The sequence below is a fragment of the Phaenicophaeus curvirostris genome, chromosome 1 (assembly GCF_032191515.1).
Source record: "Phaenicophaeus curvirostris isolate KB17595 chromosome 1, BPBGC_Pcur_1.0, whole genome shotgun sequence".
In the NCBI taxonomy this organism is placed as follows: domain Eukaryota; kingdom Metazoa; phylum Chordata; class Aves; order Cuculiformes; family Cuculidae; genus Phaenicophaeus; species Phaenicophaeus curvirostris.
Window position 1 is genome coordinate 132,395,159 of NC_091392.1, and position 26,162 is coordinate 132,421,320.

At 38.7% G+C, this 26,162-nt stretch overlaps 1 protein-coding gene across 5 annotated transcripts in view; it reads left to right on the plus strand.

The window, feature by feature from the left end:
- The window catches only part of ARHGAP6 (Rho GTPase activating protein 6), a 329,176-nt gene extending 303,709 nt beyond the window's left edge, over positions 1-25,467 (plus strand). For all 5 annotated transcript variants that reach the window (XM_069874629.1, XM_069874636.1, XM_069874645.1 and 2 more), the window contains exons 6-13: positions 1,504-1,559; positions 4,724-4,874; positions 5,996-6,144; positions 9,288-9,467; positions 15,006-15,103; positions 21,187-21,449; positions 22,991-23,071; positions 23,773-25,467. In XM_069874629.1, coding sequence (XP_069730730.1) covers positions 1,504-1,559; positions 4,724-4,874; positions 5,996-6,144; positions 9,288-9,467; positions 15,006-15,103; positions 21,187-21,449; positions 22,991-23,071; positions 23,773-24,479 — 1,685 coding nt within the window. In that variant the 3' untranslated portion in view covers positions 24,480-25,467. The remainder of the gene's footprint in view (positions 1-1,503; positions 1,560-4,723; positions 4,875-5,995; positions 6,145-9,287; positions 9,468-15,005; positions 15,104-21,186; positions 21,450-22,990; positions 23,072-23,772) is intronic.
- Positions 25,468-26,162: the final 695 nt, after the last annotated feature.

Below are 26,162 nucleotides of genomic sequence, written 5' to 3' on the forward strand. Positions count from 1 at the left end.
GCAAATACTTTAAATTATCATTTTGAACATTATATGACTGAAAAATGGTTTATGTGGGTTGTTTGAGCCATAAAAGCCCCTGACCTTGTTCACCTTTCCCTATTTTCCTTGGGAGCATGTCCCAGCATTGCAAAGGCTTGACATCCTGCAGATGCACAGTGTAAAAAAAATAACTTCATTTGTACAAGGACTGGGAACCAGCCTCAAGTTTTTGCCCAGTATAAGTATCTCCATCTCAGATGATTCCCTTCCAATGTTCCTGGGTTTACTAAATGTTACTCCATCAATGTAATTTTCTATTAAGCAGAGACAGAAGAATATTTGGAGAGGTGTCATATTGAGACTAAAAACTAAAAGGCAAAATCATATGTCAGTTTTTCCGATGAAAATCTTGCAAGTGCAAACACCACTGCAAAGCTACACATCTCTAGCAGCAAGGTAGCCTCATGACTGTCAAAAGGCATTTGTTTTGCAAGACTATTTTACATGCCTTGTATGTCAATAGAGAAAATGAATATTGCGAAATAGCCTTTGTTAGAGTTTATAGATCATTTAATCCTATTTGGAAAAAAAACCAAAAAAAACCCAAAAAACCCCAAAATGCTTTACTGTGTAAAATGATACCTACACAGCTGCCTCAGTTTCTAAGACTTCCACTCACATTCTCATTTCTAAAGGCTATGTCACCTCTGAGGTGACATTTACTTTCAAATTTTTCAGTTTCTGCTACTCAGGAAAGTATGTCCATTCAACAACTGTGTTCTGGTTTCTTTGATATTCTGTTAGTGTCTATGTGGTTTGAAGGAGGTTTAAAGTAATTTTTTTATGTAGTAGCGGGCAACACTCATTCCCAAATCCCTTAAAGTCTAAATGACACAAAAGGCACACCTTCTGCACTTTGCCTGAAGTACAGATATACTTCTTTATAGCTTTCCCTCTATATAATAGCTATTGCTACCTTATAAACTGCACACAACTGTCAGGCAATGTTTTTCTCTCTTGTGATCTGCCTGAGTGTACTACTTACGTCCTTTTGAAGGAAACCTTTAGCTTTATGTTCACAAACAATATAGAGCTAGCAGGGAACCCTAAACACCAACTACTTCCTGTATCCAAAGCAGCTCAGTGCGTAAGTATTGATTTTATTGCCTGTTTCCTTTGATGTCAGTACTCAAAGTGCCACCTTGAGATGTTGAGCAGTGCCTGACTCTTTGCATACCCCAGTCCCTCGCAGAGTAGCAGTGACATTACCAAAATAGCATCACAAGAAATGTCACAGAGACGCCTTTTACAGGTTAGCTGATGTCAGCTCCTTAAAAACTACAGTGGACGGCTCTTAATCCAAGACAACTGAGCTTTGCCTCAGCATGGTAAGTACAGGTTTACAGAGACACACTGTGGTTTTCTTATTCTTTTAAGTATAGCCCAGATTGCTTTGCTTGAATGCAATTTTCAGCAGTAAATTAAACAATAAAACGCTTGTCTGGTGTGCTGTACTTGCAGGTCTGCAGACAGTAGGAATATTCAGAGTAGGAAGCTCAAAAAAGAGAGTAAGACAGGTGAGTGGATATGCGTATGCTTTTCCTTCATCAGCTATGACACAAACAAATGTTATTCCTTTCTGTTAAGTGATTTCCTCCCCATCTGCCACTTGGTGAAATTTAGGCTTTCTAGGACAGTAACTTTATTGTTTTTTGATGGGTAATAACAGTCCATTTCCAGTCATCTTTTGTATTTGGTGAAGTCTTTGTCAGGTTCTCAGCAGGTTAACAGGCTCTGTATGTTTTGCTCCGCAGAAGTAGCACAGGGTTGGAGATCCAAATACACTATGGTGATGAAATTTTCCAAAGGGGAAAAAGACTCTTGGCTGTGCTAGATGCATCTCAGAAGCAGCTGAAGCTCCCAAAGTAAACTCCCAACTGTAAATCTTCTTTGGAAAACTTACAGTATTAGAAAATACGCAAGTGCAGGGCAACCTCTTTGACCCTCAAACTGCTGCTCCCAAACATCACCTTTCTTTTACCCCTATTAAACTTGAAGGTCAGAGTAGACCCATTCAACTCCAAGTCTCAGCCAAAAGCTGAAAAAGCAAAGATAGCATACAGTTGGGTTCCAGAGACAAAGTCAGAAGTGGGTGTTTCCTCAGCCCTAGATATTGCATTCTTATTCCCAGAAGTTGGAAATACATGTTGATTCAGAGCAGTAGAAAATGGTGCTTAATGGCTGTAGGATGCTTAGGGAGAGGGGAAAAAGTTACAGGAAAATACTGCTGCCAGGAAGTGTAAGACCAAAAAGATCAAATGGGAAAAAAGCAAACCAAAACTTGACTGCATCTGATCCCAGAAATAATGGTTCAATAATAGTTGCAAAAACTACACAGTATAATATTTCATGCTCTGGAAAATTACCTTGAATAGCTCAACTGACTTGATCCTGGTAGGCTGGTAGGACAGTACAGCTTACAGATCTGCAGCCTGTTCTTTAGCAGTTTCTATTGTGAGTGGCTGGCGCAACACAAAACTGCAAAGGCACTTAGATCAACACTGAACTAGATAAAGTATTAACAACTAAGTTGCCCGTCATTTGCATTACAAGCTTCAAAGTCAAAACATATTATCATTTGTTGGTGAGTACAACTGCATCATACCTCTGGGGAAAAGTCAGAGGACTTACATAATTTACTTGTAAACTAAGCCTTACTTTGAATATCAATTACTTTCACCAGTTTTTCTTTTACTGTGTTTTCAAAAGCTGAGGGAATCATGATATTTGGGTGTTTATATATTCTATTACATGGATGAATTTATTGAATTAGGTGAACTAATGTCTTTCATTAAACAACATGGAAGCATCAGCTTGGCCCTTGCAGTTACAATAATAAATGCTGTCAACATGAACGCATGAGAAAGTCTGGATTCAATTAAAATTCCACTCATTTTCTGAACCATGGAAAGCCAAACCCAGTACTTAGATTTTGTTGTGCTTTTGCAGCTGTTCATTAGTTTTTCTTGTGTAGAAAGTAGGCATAGTTTTGTTTCCATTCGTCTCCCAGTTAGGAAAATCTCCTATTTCAACTGTAGTTTTTTGCAATAAATACATAAGTAAGTAAACGCATCTTCCAGCAGGAGTTTTGCTTGATGAGCAGGAAGAGAAAATCTAGAACCAAGTGTGCCTATTACAAACTACCTCCTTCACATTCGGTGGGGTTCAGGACAAAGATTACTGAGTTAGTGTTGACTCAAGGTGGTAAAGTGCAGAAGCAATCTTTTGGACAGAGGTAATATATGGTGTTCTGTACGCAGGTTCCTCATTTGCCACCAGTCTGAAGAGTAGAATTGAGCTGAAAATGAAATCCCCAAGTTGGCACTAGAAAATCTTTGACCACAAATCAGCAGGAGGAAGTGTAATCCTAGATAAAGAACAAATTCCAGTCCTCATAGTGTAATTATTCATTATTAATAATGGCTGGTACTAATAATGTTACAATTAGTCTTAAGTTAGAAAGGTGGCTGAAGGTTTTATAGAACACCTTTCACACCTATTATGGAAATACAATTTCAGCTGAAGATATGGGATTTTCTACATTCCTCCACACCATACGTGCTCAAGACAGATTTGACTGTCATCAAGATTTGCCACAGATTGTCACAAACACGTAGTTTGTTTGTGATTTACCTTTTTTCTTCTTTTTGATATGTCTCTAATAATCCTGGTAGAGAATGCTGATGCCTCAAATTTCCTCTCATTTAATAAGATTTAGATATAATTGCTCTCTGAGAAGATATATGTGAGATCATGATACCTCATAAAACTAGTAAAGATAGGAAATTTTACTGGGAAATAGTGTTAAAAACGTCTTTTCTGTTTTCAATATGAAATGAGAGTAAAAGGTGGAACTCTCAGGCTGAAGAAAGTATTCTGCTGGTGCTGAGAAATCTCTGCAGAAAGGCGGGCTTTTACCTTTTCATAAGGCATATTGCATGTCAGAGAGGGATTTCCTCTGCCTTTGGAAAATGTGATGCCTTTGAATTATAAAGAATTTGTCTGAGGACCGTGGCTGGAAAAAAAATAGTGATACCACATAATAGTATTACCTTGCTGTTTTTTAACTCCCTAATGATGATCGCTTAGTGAATATAAATAAATTAAGAAGGCAGAACAAGATGTGTGTGAATAAATGACATGAAGTCTTAGTGGACCTGACTGCTTGCTGCTTATGCTTAAGTATAGACTTAAATTACAAAAGAAATGTGAGTTTGGTGGAATTTAACGTTGTCATTATTATTAATAATGTTTCTGTACAAAAAAGAAAATGTTATTAAATGTTATTTCAGTCTTTCTGGTCCTAAAATCTAGAGTTAATGCAGTAAGGTCATATGAAAAACAGCATTTATTTGTAGTCTTCCTTATTCTCCCTGGTTTCTGCCTTTGATATGAATCTTACATTTCTGTAAAATTTGAATTTGCTTGGGGGATTTTTTTTTCATAAAAGAGGCCTATGTATTAGCTGAAAAGAAAGAATTGTATTTTGTTACAGTTCAGTACAAAACTTAAGTGTCATGGAATAAGCAGCAATTAGACATGAATTATCTTTGACCTTACCAAAAACTAGTCATGTCCAATATGGAAAATGATTAAATCTACATGTTAAAAGGTTTTCTGTGTTGGGCTGTACTAATTGGGACAATAAGTGATTGTGGGTTTCTATCATGATCTTTTTCAGTTACGTGAAGAGTTTGACCGGGGCGTAGATGTTGTATTAGACGAAGAGCACAGCATTCATGATGTTGCTGCTTTATTAAAGGAATTTCTGCGTGACATGCCTGACCCACTTCTTACCAGAGAACTTTATACACCTTTCATCAACACTCTCTGTGAGCTCTGCAGCATCTTGATTTACCAATTTTCAAAAGTTTACCTGTTTGAATTCTTTGAATCCTACGAACCATATTCTTTGTCCGTGCATTTAATAATTTACCCTTAATTTACTCCAAATATTTGTATAGTATAAATTTGCTGAGGTCTTTCCTTGGTTTTTGTACTGTGTAAGTATAGCCCAGGAAACTAGAACAAAGATTTCACTTATTATACCTTTTTTTGTATTTCTGTATAGGATGTGATTCAAGTTATCTATTAAATCCTGACCTTGTCATTAGTTCAGCCGTAGCAGATGACAGACTCCCATTTGCATCCTGGCATCTTAGCACCATTAATGCTTTTACTTTGTAGAGCTATTCACAGACTGAAATTCCACTCTGGCTTCAAAAACCTACCTTCAAAAGTTCAAGTTATATCATAGTAAATAGTCCTCAAAGCCACCGTATTAAGTACTCCCAAATGTGTTGCCTAACCTGAGTGCAGATTCTCACAGATGTGAGAAAAAGTAAAGTGTGACCCTTTAAGCTTAGTGTTCAGATTGTTTCTAGCTCATATGTCCAAGATCCTGCCTCTGTCCCAACTTTGTCACTGGCTACCATTGCATTTTAGGTGGTTTAAGTGTTGGTGATGCAGAATATCTCTTATATCCCTAGTTGCTTTTTCAGTCTCATAGTACCTTTGCAAGATATGAAAGAAAACCCATTTAAAATGGCTAAAGCATAAAATCGTCTGGAATGCTTCCAAGCAGTGCCCTGTGTAAACCAGTAGCTATACCTAAATGAATGGAATATTTAGAAAATTAAACAACTTCTGTGTTGAGGGGCAATGGAGTGTGCAACATGGACTTAGCTCTGTTTTGCTCTCTTATAAGCTCAGAAAAGATCCTCTGAACCTGTGAGCAAAAAGTTGACCAACTAAGGCAAAAATCCCATAATAGTATTTGTAACACTTTTGATATTTCCTTAGAATTCTTTCTTTTTCTTCTGATATTAGAATGAAAATGATCCTTAAAAAAAAGCTGTTATGCCTTCCTTTGAGCTGGAAACAGTGTATTTGTTCTGGATTTATGTTAGTTGGAGTGATTTGCTTTTTTACAATGTTTTTTTTCCCCTTTTAGTATTAGAGCCAGATGAACAGCTAAGCACCTTACAGCTTCTCATTTATCTTCTACCTCCCTGTAACTGTGACACCCTACACCGGCTGCTGCAGTTCCTCTCCACAGTGGCTCACCATGCAGAAGACACCACAGACAAAGATGGCCAAGAGGTAAGTCCCGGTCACTTGTGTCCTTTAACTTAACTTAATTTATGGTCTGAAAAGGTATCTTTAAAGTTGTGAAACAAACACAATAGTGGCATACTCATGAAAAGCGGGAGAGATTTCATATTCTTGCCTGCACATCTGCCACTTAGTTTTTTTACTACGTTCTTAGGGCTGTGAGAATTTAATTTTTATATGGTTTAATCACTAAAGAATCTATAATTTCCTTTGGGAGATTCACGGCACAGTCAATCTTGTTTTTAATAATGTCTAATGTTATCTATCCTTTTTTCCCTCCTTGTTTTATTCATTTATATTCTGTGGAAAAAGTACTCGCTTAGAAAAGTGTCAGGCATTCAAGAGTATGCTTTTACATTCTTTTTCCGTTCTCTGCTATTGCTTTTTTGTATGACCTTTGGACATAGCAGTTCACTACTTGGTTCCCTTAGCTTTCTTGTACACATTGGGTAGCAAAGAATAAGGAATAAAAGACAGGAATTACGCTTGTGCCCTTGCAACTGAGCACAATCACCAGTTGGAATCAGGGGCCATCTTTGCCTGCTTTTCTTCTGGCTTCCTTACTGTTGCATCCTGGACTGAATTCAGTGGAGAAGTTGGAGTGCAACTATCCTACAAGAACACCCACAGACGTGTGGCTGAGCTGTACTTCTGAGCATGGTCACATGCATCTGAGCTGTTCACGCTAGAGGAGATGTGAAAACCCAGGTTTCCCGTTTTCTACCAGGAAGGTGCTTGAACTTGGGCTTCTCTACAAAAGGTGCTAACTGTTAACTTGGAATGAGAAAGACAGTCAGTCACTGCTTGATGATATTGTACCACTTTATTCCTGAAAGGAATTTCTCTGTCCTCTGAACTAGAGCAGAGACTGCTGATAATACTTCTGAGACCTGCTGAAACTCCTAGAGAGTTTTGTCTTCTAGATGAAAAACCCTGCTGACTTCTGTCAAATTTGGAGACCTTTTGCATTTGAATGTGTTTAGCAATTGGCACTTTGAGTCTGAATTTTGCCAAATTTCTGCCTCATGTCCTACTTGCAATGTCTTGTATGTGACTTCAAGGCCTATTTCAGTTTAAAATTCAGTTTAAAAGCCAGCTAAGGTCATGGTTCCCGTGATCCTGCAAAGAATTCGCTGTTGGTTCAGGAATGTACCCAAGATGATCCTATTGCAGGGCTAGAGGCTGAAGATGAGAGTTTGTTTGGCACAACAGTTGTAATAAAGGTATTTTCGTTCCCCTTACAGTGCATCAACTGTGGCTGCAACAGATATTTTGGCAATGCAAATTTATGCAAGCTATCTTGGCAGTGTTGTAAACATCAGGATTATTATGTGCAATTGGATAACTTCTATAGATAATATAGTATTCTACTCAGAATTATTTAAGCTATTATTTAAGCTAATATTAATAATTAAGTGAATAAATGTATACAGGGTGACAGAAGGTATTTTAGCAGGCTGTTTACTAATCACTGAAAGTAAAATATCCAAGCTTTGGCACACAGGCCCTCTTCACAATTTCTTTCAAGAGTCTTTCTCTTGGGAAGATGAAGATGGATGACTGACTTTATTAACATTACTCATTCAGTTAATTTCAATGGATATATTTGCAACATTTTTTAAGAGATGCCCCAAGGCTACCCTTAAGAAAAGACTCGCTGTTTGTACAAACAGCCTGTACATGCAGATCCAGGCACAGCCAGAGGCTACCCCTGACACACTCAAGACACCGCATGCCTGTGCATCCTCGGTGACTCCGTACTCCCATGGTATTTAAAAAGCAGGTCACCCGAAAAACAGCTGAGTGCATGGTGGTGCGCAAATGAGAGAGTGTGCTGGACTTACAGTCATGCTGGGATAAGTCTCTAAACAAACAGCCAAGTTGGTTGTTATGACTGCCCATGCACCTACTTAGTGCAGATGTCTTTCCAAGATGACACAGTGGCCCCACCGACGAAAGGATGAGCTCTTTTTACTTTCATCTCTATGCTGTCTAGTTGAGCTTTGTGAAAAATAAACCAGGTGCAGTTGGTGCACAGTGACTTGTTTCTTTAAATAATTTTTTTACTGCCTCTTTCTGGTGCTGCTTTTTGTCCTTTTTCAAAATTAGTTAGTTCAAATGTAACAAACAAATGAAAAATAACTCTCATATTACTTCGTTTTTAAAAAAAGCCCTCAGGAAATACTGGGTCAATGTCTGAAATTCACTTACAGTCTTATAGTCAAACTGCTGGCATCTTCTGCCTTCCCACAATAGCAACCAAGTGGAGACACAGAGGAGGCACATGGCCCCTGCTTTTTGATCTGTTAAGAGAACAGAAAGGGAAAAATGTGGTGTGATCACAAATATGACAATAAATTTTTTTATTTAAAAACCTATATGATATTTTTTTCAGCTAATTTCTGTCTAGTCTGGTATGTATTCTTAGCCTTCTTCTTCCTTCAAAATCAGGTTGCTACTGCTTCTTTGAGCACAGAGTTATAAAAGAAGAAAAAAAGTAAAAAAATAAAACCAAAAAAACCCAAAATTGAACCAAACAAAAAAAATCCACCCAACAAGTAAACATTTGACATATTATAAGAAACAGGCAAAAGGACAGGAAAATACTAAGAAAAATAATGAGCTTGCTCCTTAGTCATCTAAACTGTTTAGACATGGCAAAGTATATTTTTCCTTACTGTATCTGTTTCAAATCATGAGTGCTACTTGAGACAGCTAACAGTTTTCAGTATTTGATCCTAAGAGACAGTAATACATTAAGGAGGTAGAGTAAGAGGAAGGTTTCCCTGAGGTCAGAAGTGTGGCACTGATGAGCCTTCAGGGAATTAAGGGCAGGCAGCACTTCGACCTTCTGCTCCTCCAAACCACTTGAAAATGTACCCAGAAAGTCCACAGTGTTTCTTGCAGAGATGTCCAAACCAAGTGCTTCAGCCTTTCCAAGTATTGTTCATTTTTTATTTGACAGTTTGGGTTTTGATGAAGGAACCATAGGCCAAATGAGGTGGAGAGTTGTAGGGGGCGAGGTGTTGACATAGAGGAGAGTGTGTGGATTGCTTTGTGTATATAGATAGATACATATCTGTATACGTTCGACCCTGGAGACCCCACCTCATGCATATTCTGTTTTCTAGATTACTGGGAACAAAATGACGTCACTCAACCTGGCTACCATTTTTGGCCCTAACTTGTTGCACAAGCAGAAATCTTCAGACAAAGAATTCTCAGTTCAAAGCTCAGCTCGGGCTGAAGAGAGTACTGCTATCATAGCTGTCGTACAGAAGATGATTGAAAACTATGAAGCCCTTTTCATGGTAGGTGGATGTTATTTCACATTACTCCCATACATTTTTAAATTAAATGAGAGAATACCTGGTTGATATTAAAATAGACTATGTAGGAATAAACTGTGGAAACTGCATTAATTCAGTGTCAGTTAGTATTAGTAGAAAAAGTAGTCTTTACCAAGGTGAATGCTTTGCAATGAACAATAATATTAAAAAGGTGTACTTCTGTCTTGCCTGGAACAGTTGCCATGTAGATAAGAGTATATTCCTTAAAAGATTTCTGTCTTTGGAAATAATGGCGGAGGAAAGTTGGATGAGAGGAGTAAAGCATTAATCTATGTAGTTCCTGAGTCCCTTTTTGTTCTCCTGTTGAAGCAAGGAAGTTCTTCATATAAGGGATGATGATCTTGGACTTGAACACGTTGCCTATATAAGATGCAGCTTCGTTAGATCATATTCTTGATGTCTAGCAGTTACCTGGGCAGTTCATTCTTTGGCTTTACCTTTTCCTCATTTTGTCTGCAAAGTTATGGGTCAACTCAGTATTACTTGTGCCTGAGAGTGCCCTGTTCTGAGGTAGCAGAGACCAGTCAGACCTAGTGTTGGGCAGTATCCTGTTTTCATTTTTGTAGGCATATGTATCTTAACAAAGCCAGTAGTCTTGAAAAGGTGAAAATGGATTTCTTGAAACTGGACAGGCGTGCACTCTCCTGGGTGGAAAACTGGTTGGATGCCCGGGCCCAGAGATTGTGGTAAATGGAGTTAAATCCAGCTGGAGGCCAGTGACAAGTGGGGTTCCCCAGGGCTCAGTGCTGGGTCCAGCCCTGTTCAATGTCTTTATCAATGACCTGGATGAAGGCATTGAGGGCACCCTTAACAAGTTTGTCGATGACACTTAACTGGGAGGAGGTGTTGATCTGCTGGAGGGTAGGGAGGCTCTGCAAAGGGATCTGAACAGGCTGGACCACTGGGCTGAGTCCAATGGGATGAAGTTTAACAAGGCCAAATGCCGGGTCCTGCACTTGGGGCACAACAACCCTATGCAGTGCTACAGACTAGGAGAAGTCTGTCTAGAAAGCTGCCTGGAGGAGAAAGACCTAGGGATGTTGGTTGACAGCCGACTGAACATGAGCCAGCAGTGTGCCCAGGTGGCCAAGAAGGCCAATGGCATCTTGGCTTGTATCAGAAACGGCGTGACCAACAGGTCCAGGGAGGTTATTCTGCCCCCGTACTTGGCACTGGTGAGACCGCTCCTCGAATCCTGTGTTCAGTTCTGGGCCCCTCACCACAAGAAGGATGTTGAGGCTCTGGAGCGAGTCCAGAGAAGAGCAATGAAGCTGGTGAAGGGGCTGGAGAACAGGCCTTATGAGGAGTGGCCAAGGGAGCTGGAGTTGTTTAGCCTGGAGGAGGCTGAGTGGAGACCTTATTGCTCTCTATAACTACCTGAAAGGAGGTTGTAGAGAGGAGGGTGCTGGCCTCTTCTCCCAAGTGACAGGGGACGGGACAAGAGGGAATGGCCTCAAGCTGCTCCAGGGGATGTTCATACTAGATATCAGAAAGAAATTTTTCATGGAAAGGGTCATTGGGCACTGGCAGAGGCTGCCCAGGGAGGTGGTTGATTCACCTTCCCTGGAGGTGTTTAAGGGACGGGTGGATGAGGTGCTGAGGGATATGGTTTAGTGTTTGATAGGAATGGTTGGACTTGATGATCCAGGAGGTCTTTTCCAACCTGCTGATTCTATGATTCTAAGCAGCACTTTACGTTATACTGATGAGATCAGTTCCCAAAGCAAGAGGGAGAACACTCTGAAAACTTCCTTCAGTGATTCAGCAAAGCTGGGTACTGGATACCTTAATGGGATAATATGGGCAAGGCTGGACTGTGGGCATGTGGGACTGGTAGCCACATAGTACTGTGAGGGGAAGATGAACAGGCCAGAGAGCATGAGGAAGCTGTCACAAGCCCTGCCTATCAGTCTTAGCCTCAGATGAACTTCTTTGTGGTTTTCTTGTCATTTCCTTCACACTGTATTGCCTTTCATTAGATCCTTTGCTTTATTTTTATTCTTGTTCCAGTGAGAAACTAAATATTTAATTTTTTTTTCCATTTAATGCTTTTCACAGTTTGGAGAAACTTTAGGTGCTATTTTTCCTTCCACAGCAGAAAAAGAAAGTGACAGAACTGCACTCTTTAGTGTGATGGTCTGCTGACCCAGAGCGTGGATAGCACTAGCAAGTTTAAAATAATGCTCAATTATACGTGCAATACTTGTATTTTCTTATTGTTCTTTCTCTTCAAGAACATTTTACAGCACAGCCACATCTCAATACATAGTACTTAAGTACACATTCTGATTTGCAGCGTAGAAGGAGTGAGGCATAAGTTTATACTAACCTACATATGGTGGTTTTTAATTGTGGCAGATTTATTCCTTTCACTCTTCAGTGCTTCCATTTTCATCTGAAGCTTAAATGAAGTACGGAGGGAAAAAAAATAGTTTTCTTTTGTTTTCCAAGAGTGGGTTTTCAGATTGTGGAGGGAGATTAGAATCAGATTTCAAAATGAGAGGCCAGCTGCATGGGAGACAAAGCCAAACCTATCTCAGATGCTCTCCTGGAAGCTGAAATACATTGATGCGAAATCAATGTGTGGATGCCTTCACTCTTTGCTATTGCTCATAGTTAGTGTTTTATAGAGCTTCTACCAAGATTTACTTTAAACTTTTTCATGTTTTCTTCAGCAGCACAAATATACTCTTCTTTGTGTTCAAAAGGTTGTTAGCCCAGTGCATCCTTTGATAATAGATGCATTGAAAGGGAAAGACTTGTACATGTAATTGTAATAAAACTCTGATCATTTGAAATCAGGCAGTAGCAATTAATTTTCCAAACTCACAGGAGTGTGGCCAAACCAGAACTGCTGTTTATACTTGATATGTATGCTGCATACAAAAAGAAATACATTTAGACTGAAGCATTCAGCTACAGCTGTAACATACAGTGTTTTGCTGGTAAGGTGTTTTTGTATTTGGTTTAATTTTTTTCTGTTACGTTTATATATGGTGAGGTTATAAAACTCTGGCATTGAAACTGGAACAACATTTGTGAAATAAAACCTGGGAAACTGGAATTTATTGCAACACTCACACCATAACATCAGAATGATTCTGACACATTGGTGGGTCAGAAAGGTTCTGTTTGTCAGAACAACTCAGGATACTGGGGACAGTTTTTATTAAGCAATTATCATTAACATCAAATGTGCAAATGTGAATTCCATATAGAAGATGGATTCTGACCCTACTTCATTGATGCTAAGGCTGTTCATATCCATTTCCGTGAGTTTTACTGATGCATTAAGACGTTTTATGGGAATATATGAAGGACTGCTCTTTGTCAGTTTCTGAACTGTGCCTAGGAGCTGAATGCGGAGAGGCAGAACTCAACCACACTTTGACTTGGCATGGAGGATGGAGAAGAGCAGCTTGGTCATGCGTTTTCATCTCCCATCACCCAAATCCACTCTTGCTGCAAAGAAGCACTACATAGTGCCTGAAATGTCTTATTTTTACTGTTAGAGGCTACTGTGGCTTCCCCACTGCAGAGGCAGTCAAACGCTGCCTCTCTGTGCCACATCAGTAGTGAGGGACAGCACAAAGGAGGCAAGGCTTCCTCCACCCTTTTGTGTCTCAATAGCTGCATTTCTTATGTAGCATCAGGCTCCAAAAGCTCAGAATATCTCCTAGTCTACTGGACAGACAACCCCAGAGCCCTATGCTCTGTGCTAGTATGTGCTCAACTGCTGCAATGGGTGGTATTTCAGCAGTACCTTGGCTTCCCTTTTGTCTCAAGTTCTCATCCATCTATTCAGCCACAATTGTCAGTTAAACAATTAATTCATATAGTTATTGTAGCTATGTACCATATTCCTGAGATACCAATATAGTAGTTCTGTATATGTGTAAGTTTATAATTACATGCATATCATTTCTACACTTGCAAGTTAGTTAACTAAACTGAAGTAAATTTGCTGCACACAGGAGGAAACCCGAAGCCCAGTAGATAGCTAGCAAGGGGAGCATGAAAGCAAATCCAGTTGAAGGATCAGAGATTAATATGCCGTCATTCACTCAAATAAAAGTTCCAGCTTAGAGGCTAAATACAATTTTTAAAAAAGGAATTTGTGGTCACAGATGTTTCTCATAGAGATTTTGGATTAGTTTGAATTAAATGATGCGTATCTTCATTTATTTTCCAATTATTTCTTTTTTAAAAGAAATGTGCCCTTTCTGTAACTTGTCTCCCTAAATACCTCCCAAACTGAGGTATTTCCCTGTGTAATCTATTAGTAATTCTATTCGTATTTCACAGGAAATGTCAGGGAGAACAAATGGTCCATGCAGTGTGACCTTAAAGGTCAAGAGATTCAGGCTCTGACAAATTGCATCCAGAAGCATATCACACAGTTGATGACCCCTTGCTGAGATTGTCTTGCCTCTAGCTCTATCTATCACGAGTGAACCTGGGCTGTTAGTTTAGTTGTCTCAGGTGGTTTCATCTCTTTCAGGGCATTGAAGGTTAAGTTGAATGTTCCTGTGTGATGTGTGCAAACATACTTAAGGATTGATAAAACACACATAAAATTCAGTTGGAAGCACAGTTTACTTGGGCAGGTTTTGAAGTGTCATTCCTGGTACCTGCCCAGGAGCTGTTGATATATCCTGCTGCAGCTGAAGCTATCAAGTGTTTTGATGGTTCATCTCCATATAAAGTGCACTTGAGGTAGTTGGCAAACCAGAAGGCCAAACTCCAAAGATGCTGACACAAATATTGGCTGAGTCTGTTGCTTCTACCCGAAACCCAGAGTGTCTGCAATTCCAGATTTTAAACCTGAGTTAAGAGCAGATGAACTCTGTAATTACTCAGGTTCTAATTGAGCATAAGTAGGAATTTGAATGCTTCTGGATCCCAGGATTTGGCCATATGGATACCTGAACATTATATGGCTTAATTTAGAAAAATGGCTTCATTCAGAAAAATGTTGATCTTTGGCAGCTCTTACCGAAATTAATTGAAGAACTTAATAGCTTACCATGAAATTTCTATGTGAGAAGGAAATAAATAACTCAAATGACCTAGAATAAATGAAGAAACATTCTCCTTCCTGTGTAATTATATTTTACATTGTTTCTAAACAAAGAGAATTACATTTGCTTGGAGTGATAGTTTGTAAACGTTCTCAGATCTTTGAATGGGGATGTAAGGTAGGGACCTTAAACAGGAGCTTTTGACACTGTGATACATGAGTAATCCCACTGATATAATACCCAACTGGATACCAAAGGGTTACTCAGCACTAATCAGCATTTGACATTGTGCAAAATGGTCTTTAGTCTTAGTTAGTTGCTGTTAGATGAAATTTCTCTTTTAAGTGCAAGTTTCTGAATATTTATTTTATGTACTCTCTGTAAATGTACTTGGTCTTTTAGATTAAGCATAGTACTAAAATTAACATATGTGAATGGATGTTAATCTCCAACTGAGTAATTTTTGTTGCCTTCATAGGTTTCCCCTGACCTTCAAAATGAAGTGCTTATTAGCCTATTAGAGACTGACCCAGATGTTGTGGACTATTTGTTGAGGAGGAAAGCTTCCCAGTCATCGTGAGTAATCTGTTTTTTCATCATCCCCGTTTCTGCTGGGAATTTCTATCTCCCACTGGAAGTGTTCAAAAGGTTCTAGTTTTCCACGGCTCTTCTGCACTGTCTACATTGGAGCAGAAGTATCCTCCCTACTATACAGACTCTGCCAAAGAAAGTATGACTCTTGTACAGCATTTTCTAAAGACAAATCTTGTTTCCTGATTCAGAGGAGAGATTGTGTTCTGCTGCAGGGAGCAGAGTGATGTGTACATAAAAATATTCAGTGCACTATTATCTGACAGGATGTGTTCTTGTGATCTGCTGGTTCGTGTTTTGGGTTTGTTGTAGTCTTCAGTAACAGGAGACGCGTATTACACTATCCTTGAAACACACTCTAGTGCCTTAACACAATCACAGCTAGCTGTTTGGCCAGTTTGTTGTTCATTTCTGCTTGTATACACATAGGACATTGTAAATAAGTCAACTGCCACAACAGCAGATTTATGGCAGCTCTTTGGATATTATTTAATTATATGCTTTGTGAAAGATCTGAAGAGAAAAAAAAAATCACACTGGTCACTATTGCAGTTATGATACATAACATATTCCAACTTTGTGTATGGTGTATATATGGGTACACCCCTGTGCCTTAATGCTATAAGTTTGTACATTCGGATTAATAGGATTCCTGGCTTTCTCACAGGATACACAGTCAATGCCTTTATTCTAGTGAATCCCAAAATGTCAGACCCCAAAATCACAAAATTTGACAAGCTTACTTTAATTAATTTGTAAGAATTTTCCTAGACTTTGGGACAGGTTGGACTTTGTCTTCCTATGTATGTGGAAAGTACCTGCTGCATTCAGAATATAATTAAAATTGGATCGGTACAGTCAGCTATGATTTTTTTTCTCTCCCTCTGAATATTGTGCAGTTGGAGGTGATGTAGTAGTGTGCCTGGCTTTAAAGGAAGAGGTATAGAAGGAATAGTGTAATTAACACATGCAGGAAAAAGCTTTCTTAAATTATAAAAGTCGAACCCCAAAATACGCGTAGAATGTATCATCTGTTGTAAAGGATTTTACTAGTTTGTTCACTTAACCACATGAACGCATAACATGCAGTAGCAAATTATCACAGATCTTCTGATTTGTGGTACTTGTCTCTGTGTGTTTTCTTAGTGTACCACAGACTTGAAATAGTTTCAGTTAATGTCTGACTGACAAGTAACTGTATATTTAGATCACGATACATGCAGGATAATTAGAGGTATGTTAGCTGTCTTTTACGCTTGTTTTACAAGACCACAGTTAGGAGAGATGCTACACATCACATGACATACACTAAAGTCTGTAGAGACTTATTTCCTTAAGCCCTTAGTTTTGAATCATCGTATTATATCTAACTCAGGCTAATAAAAACCTTTATGCTGGATTTCACTGCCTATGTAGTATAAAGACATAAAATTGTATCTCACATGTAGCTACATGTATCAATTGAGCATAAATTTGTCACAAATCAATTGTTAGATACCATTTCCTTTGAATTAATTGACCTTTCCTTGAGCTTCCTTACTTTTCAGCCAGCGTGCACACCTACAGGAGAAGATGCATCTTTTGTGCAAAGCTGGTCACATCTGACAAAAGGAGTTTTGTAGGGAAAAGATACGAAACCAAATTGGAACACATAGCTACACTGGTACCACTTTATTTTCAATAATGGGCAGATGAAGCATCACTGAGATAGGAAAAACTTACTGTCATTTTTCTTCTACTCTGCTATCATGTAAGTGATTTATTCTTAATGCTAATGAGAGATATTTTCACTGTGATTGCAACTTCTTTGATAAGATATTCCAGGAAATTAGAGGAAATGTTGCTTATTGTTATTGCTAGGAGTGTGATGCCCTTAAGAGATTAATCTGTTTCAGAACATAATCTGAGTTTTGAGGCTACGTATTTGTTCATTATTTTTCCTGTAAGAAATGTGAGGCAGCAGACAACAAGGAGATGTTTGTCTTGATTTGATAAAAATGAGCCTTCAAAGTACTCTTGGAAGTTGCCTGGTCATGTACGCAGGATCCAAATTAGGATCTCTGGAACAGAAAACTTTACATATTCTTGAGATTATCTTCATAAGAAAAGTTAGGTGGCTGCATAGTGTAAAGTATGGAATCAGCTTCAAGACTTTCATGTCATATTAATTGCTCTGAAAGTCCTGCTTCTGCAATTGCCCTCACATCTCTGCTTTTGATGTCATTATAAATGCTTTCTTGGCTCTGGTCTAACAGAGAAAACACAATCTCTTTTCCTCCTTGAAGGAGGACAAATCAGAGATTTCCTCATCTTTCAGTTCCCTTAAGAGCTAAGCATTGTGGATGGCATACCAGGGAGTTTAAAGTCATTCATGGCAGAGCTCTAATTACCATTGGCAGCAATTATGAAGTATGTTTTTGTGGATGACTTTCCCAAGTCTTTTGGATGTTGGCATGATGACAATGGAATTGGGGGGTTCCAGCTGTAAGATGAAGCATCTTTAAACTAACACAAAAATAAAATCTATTTCTTATGATTATTTATTGCTTATCATGGTTAGTAGTCCTTTTAGAGTCAATGAGTTTCAAAATTATACAATCTTTGAACAGTGATGGTGGGTTTCAATCCATCCCAACCTGTGGCACAAAGATGAAGCCTAGAATAGGCCATACAGTATGTGTAAACACAGTTTTCAAAGCTGCAGAGGCTCCCTGAATCATTGAATCCTCTATCCTCTTACAATAGCAACCACATCATAATCCAGTAATAATCTGTTTTGTTGATGGCACCTGTGTTGCTCAGATATGTATGGAAATTATTACTGCATGCTGCCAAGTCAGCACACTTCATACAATTTTCCTCTTATAAGACAGAATTGTTTTCCCACTCAGGAGCCTTAAGGTATAACAGAAAAGGATTTCTGCCAAAACCAGAAAGGGATTTCCTGTTTTGATGACATTGGTGCTGGTGGGAAAGTAGGACTACCCCCAGCAGAAGCAGTTATAATTACTAACTTTTTTCTGGTTCACCTATGCAAGTAGACTCTGTTAGATAACATCGGTTTAGAAGATTGCCTGTTAAAAAGGAAAACACTTAAACACATTAAAAAGACTGTGTTAAAAAGACTCCTTTGTAGAATAGTTGATTTTAGGTTTGGATTCTGAAGTAGTATTTTTGAACACGTGACATAGATTCCTTGTGCAGCTTTCAAGACTTTCAATTTGTGCATAATCACTTTTTAAAACTTTTCCTTAACATAGTTCATAACTAGTAGAAAATTACTTGCCTTCTCACATTTGATAGTACATAGTCTTCTATTAATCTTTGTGGAGACCATAATCTGCTCTTATTCATAGCCTGCATGTAGGCGAGTGGGTATCTTGCGCGGCAGTTACATTTGCCTCACAATTTATTTTTTCCCCGCTGTGTGGGTAGAGAAACACACAGCTATCCAGGGGAAGGTGAATTTTGAATCTTAGTAAACATCTACTTCCTACTGAACTCAAACTGTAAAGCAAACAAATATAAAAGTTCTGTTTTAAGGAATCTATGAGAAATTGTTTTTTATTTGGAAAGATGGGAGCTAAGGGCAAGTTGTAATTTATTCTGTTCAAGGAGAGCATTGAAAAGCTGCAGAAGTATGAGATCAATTTCCAACTTAAAGTTATTCAATCCATTTTGGTAGTTTCTTGTAGTAAGATTGGCAGAATCCACAGGTATTTTCTTTGATTTCTAAATCTATTTTTTTCTAAACAAATTTGAACGTGATATTATACACACACACACACACGCATATATACATAAAATTGCATGGGCTTGCTAGCAAAAACTGTAAATGAGTTTAGAAACTTGAACATTTGAATCTTTCCAGAGACTTGACAGTTTGCATTTAAGTAAAATTTTTATCAGGAGCTCTGTCTTGAGAAGAGATAGACTATAACAGATCATCCAAGGTAAGACTGAAATCAGTGTTTCACAAAGCTCAAGTTTATGTTCCCACATTCTTTCATTTCCATTTCCCTTTCCGGTATTCCTTGTGTTACCTTGCCATGGCTAGGTGGTGGTATACCTCTCTCTTTGCCCTGTGCAACATAGCTAGGTTTTGATCCTGCAAAGATTTACATGCGATAAGCCTTACTGGTGTCACTGTTATTACCAAGTACGTCTCTATGCTACTGATGCGGTGTTTAGATGGCCTTCAGTCTAGAAAGCTGGAGAGAAATCTACTTGGTACAAGGGAACCCACAGATAACAACATTTCTCCCCTTTTCTCTCAAGTCTTTGTGATTCGTTTAAAATTCCCAAGACATTGCTTAAATTTTTTAACTCCCTGAGCAAGCTTTGTTAGAACTTAGGAAGGCAGAAAGGAAGGAGTAATGGGCAGAAAAAAAAAAGGAAAAAAATATTTGTGATAGAATTATAAATATGTAAAAGACAGTAATTCTTCAGTGTGTGGCTGTTTATATATTAATTTACATTGCACTAATCTTCAGATGAGAAGTTGAGATGGGAAGATACGTAATTGAGGCATGACTTTCTTGGGTTTTTTTTTATTTTGACTCCCCAGCATTACCACACCAACCACATTGGGAAAGCCTGGGACAGTGCTACTTTGCCAAACAGCAGCTTTGGTTTTTTGAATTGGCCCAGTTAAGGTGCAGGATCAGTTCAGTGATAGATTTCTTGCTGGGAGCTACCAAGTAGTAAACTTAGTTAATTCATTCCCAACACTTTGTGGTTGCTTTTTTACTAGGGGAAAAACAATATTGAATAACATAATAATCATGAAGTTGAATGTAATATATTTTAAATTTTGGGACATGCAGTATGCAAATCAGCCAGGAAAAAAACCTGACAGCTTGAGAGTGGTGTTGAAGTTTTTCATTATTTTTCTGTATTAATGTAGAGGGCTGTGGCTAGCCTGTCTTTCCAGTGTGTCTTTATTTTCTTTCTTCAGTTTTATTTAATTTGTCTGGAAAAATGGTTATTGTTCCGTAACAAGTAATGTGCTTTGGCTGCTCACTCAGTACAAGCCCTCTTTGGATTTGACTCTGAGAAAGGCTCACCGTTTTCAGTATGTGTTTCTAATAATGAGCCTCTGTCACTTCACATGCGATTAGAGCGTATACTAGTGTGAGGTCACCAAGAGAAGTGTTTGACTCAGGAGGAGGACGAGATAAGCATCTAAGAAAGAAACAAAGATCGAGGTGCAGAAAAATTTAAAATAAGTACTTGAAATATAAATGATGGAAGATGTGTTCATTTACAGTGTTTCTACATGTTCTTTGAGAGGTTCAGTGGCTCACGAACTGCCTTCTGCCTGCATGGTGAATTGTAACAGTTCAAGAAACCTTCCTCAATGTTCTCAACACACTTTAAAAATGAACGTTGTCTCTCTGAGCTTGGGCTGTATCTTTTGGTGGGAGTTTTGTTTGCCTTTTGTTGTGAAAATTAAATGTAGGCTGTGTTACGTTTAGTAGTAATGTGAAGGTGAAAGGGTAAAATAAGTTGCAGGAGTTATCAGCAGAACCAATTGTTTGCTGCCCCCAGCCAAAATATGGTAGGTATATCTGCTTCACCTCTGTAGAACATTTACCTTCTGGAACCTCTAGAAGAGGATCCTCCCAGTGTGAGAAGCAAGCTAAGGTTTTTCTTTCTCTGACTGTGTAGTACTTCAGAGTGGAAGAAGTGACTTTAGTATACTGCTTAGCATCTAACTAATCTTACCTATTGTGTCCTCAGATTAACAGTTGCAACAAGCTAAATTGTCAAGGTAACATAAGGAATTTATTCACTTTTTAATTTCCTGTGGTGAATTGTATGGTTGTGTGGTTTTTGTTGTTTTCTTTCTTGACAGCAACATCTTCTGATTTTTAGTGGCCTCTGCTGGCCACTTCATGGCAAAAGTTTTACTTGCGGAAAAATCACCTTTGTACTGTTCTGAAGTGTTTTCATTTCAGCAGCTGTGTTCATACATTCAATTTTATTTGTATGATGTCAATCTGCACCTGTACTTGTGAACATAAAGCATTTTTCATTAAGTGGGGTTTTTTACCAAAATTTCTCAGGAGCCCTGAAATGCTGCGGTCTGAAGGTTCTTACTCCACCGGAGGAAGACATTCTTCCACAGACTCCAACAAAGCTTCAAGTGGAGATGTCTCTCCTTATGACAACAACTCCCCAGTACTCTCGGAGCGCTCACTGATGGCAATGCAAGAAGAAGTTGCCCGCAGCCCAGATAAGTTGTACAAGGTACCTGAACAGTACACGCTGGTTGGACATTTGCAGCCTAAGACAAAGGAGAATTCTTCTGCATCACAGGCTGGAAAAGGTAGAGTACATCCTACTCGTGTTCCTCCTTCTCAGCAACTGATAGGGGTTTCAGAAATAATTGAAAAGTATCTGCTTTGTTTTATGATCTACAGGAGTTGAGAAGCAATAGTGTAAATAACCTTACAAGAAATGACTGACCAAAATAATTTTTTTGTGTTGAGCCCAAAGAGTCCATGTGCAGTCCTCGTTAGCTCACGGGTGCTCTTGGTATGGCATATCTCAAAACTTGGAGCTGATATTCAGGAAGATAGAACTGTGCCTGTCCTGCTTTTCAGTCTGGCTGTGACAGCATGGCAAAGATTCTAATTTCTAGTCCTCCTCTGTAGGACTGTAATACCTGCAAGGTTACAGTGCAGACTTCAGAAAAATCTTAGGCTTTACAACACTAAGCTACAAAATTTCTCCAGTTGCAAAGAATGACCTCAGCTACTTCTCGCTGGAATATACAGCGGAGCTGCAGAGCTTTACATCTGCTACCAATTACCCACGTAGCATTACTAGTGCAGGGATCCATAATTTCAATAGCTATCTAGGGAGTGCACACCTGACTGGTTTCTTCTGTAAAGAGCAATGGTTTCAACTGATAGCTTTCCAGCACTTCAAGATGCTTCTAATTTAAAACTATTTTTTTAAAAAAATATACATTCATTAAATGAATATTTAGTGAACCAAACTTTAAGGACTTCCAGCACTTAAGAATGCCTGTAACTATTAAGTGGTATTTTTTTAAGATCATTTTATTTCAGAAGTACTGGTTAAGCATTTAATTCCCTTTGGTATTAATGGGATTTAGATTCTTATGTCCATTATATACTTCATAAGTGCTAAATGGCATTTATCTTCTCTATTCAGTATCTAAATCTCTGAATAAGTTACAAAATTTGGTCAGATAAGTTATAAACAGGAAATTACATGGAGTTTTATCATATTAACCATCTTTTGGGCTTTAATATGCATCACAATGATACTGGACCATGACGAATTAGGAAATTCCTTTACTGCCAGATGGAATCAGAAAAAAGAATGAAATAGTTATAATCCAGCACAATGCTTGATATGTGCATTTCATTAAATCTCTATTTTGTGACAGCACTTCCTTGTAAGAACCAAGCAATGATGCAGGTTGATAGAGCATGCCTTAAGGTGACCCCTGAGGCTGCCTGAGGGAGTTTTGCCATTCTTTCCTGTAAAAATCTAATGAACTAACCAAATCCTCCTGTTCGCGTGCAAATTCTCCCACTGACTTCAGTAAGGCAGAGGACTTAAGGGAAATTCCACTCTCTCAGCAAGCTCAGGCATCCTGCCTGGGCAAAGCAGTACAGCATCTGAGCCTAAAACAGCAAGTTGCTTTGAACAACACATTTGAGGTTTGTTTGTGCTAGATGCATTGTAAGCCAGCTGCTAGTGTATGTTAACAGCCTTGATGCCTTACATAAAATTTTACGTCGTCTTAACTTAGTGTTCCATTTGAATGTTTTTAAATAATTGCTTATTCATTAAGGATCAATTCATCATCTTCCTGCTCTTACTGCTATTTAGATGTTTCTGAAGATCACTTTGATATATGGGGCACATGGCATTCAACACTGAAAAGCGGCTGCAAAGATCCAGCAGTGACAGGTCAGTTATTTCTCAAGTTTTAAGCCCAAACTAGCAAAGATATAAAGAATTTCTTGGTTTTGAGAATTCACAGTGAAACCAGTAGGAGAATACACATTATCTAAAATTGGACTTTTAAAATGTGGCTGTTCAATAAAATTCCAAGAAGCACAATGGTTATACAAATGCGGCCACATTTCAAACTGTCACAAGATAATTTAAAAAGTCGTTTTAAAATTACTTCAAAAAATAGTTTTATATCCTTGTAAAAGTCATTGAAAGGTGGCTGCCTCGTGGGGATTTGAGAGCAGCAGCTGCAGTGGCGTGAGTGCAGGCTGTGAGGTTGGCAGCCCCAGGTTGTGGCCCTCCCCCTGACTGGCATGGTCACCAGTCCCTGGCCCATCCTGCCTTTGTTTTTTTCTCCCTGCACCCATCTCACAGAGGAATGGAGAGGTTAAAACACACCCCTGCTTTTGAAGTGTTTGAAAGATTTTGAGAGATGTAAGGCTTTATGTCAGGCCAAAGTATTAAGACACAGGGCTGCTGCTTTGTGTCCCCAAGGTTCAGCTGGTGGTGAGTCTGATGCACTTTCAGTTGCATAGCCTGATGATAAAGCTCCCATCCCTCTTCTACTATGTGATACAGGGGGAAAGCAGTAAGTTGTGAAATACTACATAAACAATTACACAGATTGATGTTGTCTTTCTGATTCTGGCCTCCAGGTTCTTACGGGAATATTTACGAAAGCAGCCTGCTGCGACCTGGACACTGCTCTCTTTCCCAGGGGAACCTCGCAATGTATTCTTCTCGGTGGCAGAGTAGCTCCTCTGAATTGGACAATGGCAGGCAGGTCATGCGAAGGAGCCAGACGACTGCTGCCATTCCTGAGTGTCAGATCCATCCCATGGGGTCTCGGGTCTGCAGTAACCCACAAATCGAAGCCGGCAGTAGGAGTTCAGACCTGTCACACTCAAAGTCGGAGCGGCACTTGACTTTAAGTAGTGTGGAGGACCTCAGTGAGCATGACTCAAATGTGGGTTGTTTGCAAAGCACAGCCAAGCCCTCGTACAGAAAAGAGAGGCCACCACCGCCCTACCCAGGCCCAGCAAAAACAAGCTCTGCATTGACACAGCGATCGAGCGTTTCTTCAACATTGCACTCTTTATGGAGACTTCATCGCCATGAAAAAAGTTCAGGGACCAGAGCAGCTGGAGGACCATCAGCCAAAGCCCCTGACCAGGCCATCTCCAGGCAGGAGCAGCAGACCCCGCACACCCAAGCGGGTCACGTCTGTTCCACGGCACCTCACAGTCAGAACAGTAAAAATGTTTCAGAGGCAGACTGGCATGATTGGCAAAGGGATAGGTGGCAAATTTGGGAGCTTTTATCAGGTGATAACCCCGATGCTCTCCCAGAAACCCTTGTATGATTGGACTCTGCAGAACTGCCACTCATACATATGCCTCCGTCTCATAGGAAAACAACAGTGACATTGGGAAATGGGGAGGGCTTGTTTGTTTTATACCGACTAAATTGCATATACTTTCTTTAAACTTTGTTCACTTTAATTTCTTAACAGCACTGTCAAGCAGTCCATTTACAAATACAGCATGTCCCTGTTTTACAGCAAGCTTTTGGAGAAAAAGCAAGATGAAAATTTTAATCTAATAACTTTGTATGCAAACGCTGTGTATAAGATACAACTGTTGCTTTGATGTTACTAAAAATATATTTATATATCTGCAGTTTTGATGATTGTATATTCTGTAATGGGTATTGTATGATAATCATATATTATGTTTTCATATACAGATGTCAATCAATCGTGACTGCTTTTTAAAAATCACTGCACTTGCATTACCCTGACATGCATTGGAATTCTATAGAAAGTGCACAAGCTGGTTTCTGTGCTTTTATTAAGAATACTGTTAAAAGAGGAAATTGTCCTTCTTTTCACTGCCTATTGAAAAACACTAAAATAGAGCGGAACGTGAAAAGCCATATGTTTTATAAGGGTAGTAGTGTGCTTAGAGGGGAGAATACCAAGTATTTTTTTCTTATAAATATATTTGAAAACAAACTTATCAAATTTGATACAAGATTGTAAAAATATTTTTTTAGATTCTGGTAGGAAGCAGCTCAGAGAATCAACTATGGGCAAGACTGTGCTTAAATCAACTAAGGATGGTAGTGCAAAGGTCTGCCCTCCCATCTAGAGAAAAACCAATGTTATGTATACAGGATATAATATATATATTTATAAATGTATGGGTTTATGTATTGTTTTAAAACAATAAACTGGAATCCAAATTTTAGAAAACAAAACCAAATAAATTGAGGTGTGCAAGAACTGAGAGAATATGGCTTTTCCTTTGACACAACAAAGCTTCAGCATTAAGAAAGCAAAAAAAGCCAAACAGGCACATTAAAGGGAGTTTCAGAAATGAACATGATGTTTGGAGAGGTTCACAGCTGCATTTCTACACATATTGTGCCAAAATCTGGGTCAACAGTACTTCTTCCAGTAACTACATTTCATTGTTAAATGTTCCTGTTTTATATACGTTCTGGTGTTTTTACATTGAAAATGGTTGTTTGTGGCCAGCAGGTGGCAATGTACTTCAGTATTCTAGAGAAAATTCTTTTTATACCCTGATAAGGGAAAGTGTATCATATCAAAGGAATTTTATAAAACATATTAGTCTTAATTTTAATGAAGTTGAAGATTTATTCAGTGGTGTTGTCTTTAAGTTCTATCTTGTGCCATAATGATGGAATAAAAAGCTAAGCAAAATAACGAGCATATCTTTTGCTCCTTTTTTTGAAGTAGCATTTATGTAAAGATTGATGGGGTTTTTTATTAGATCCTTGAGTATCTCTGTCAAAAACACCTTAAAGGCTTAGGAGCTTATGGACCACTTTCAAATGTGACTTAAAACCTTGGATCTTGTATATTTAACTTGAGTTTTAGGTTAAAATCCATCATATAAAGAACCTGCCTATCATATCTCCATTTTCCTCAGCACAGTTATAAGATAAAAGCACCAACCCAAGTAGAAAGGGGCAGGATTTGGCCTTTGACTCTTGTAGGACTGTTGGGCTTGCCAAATCT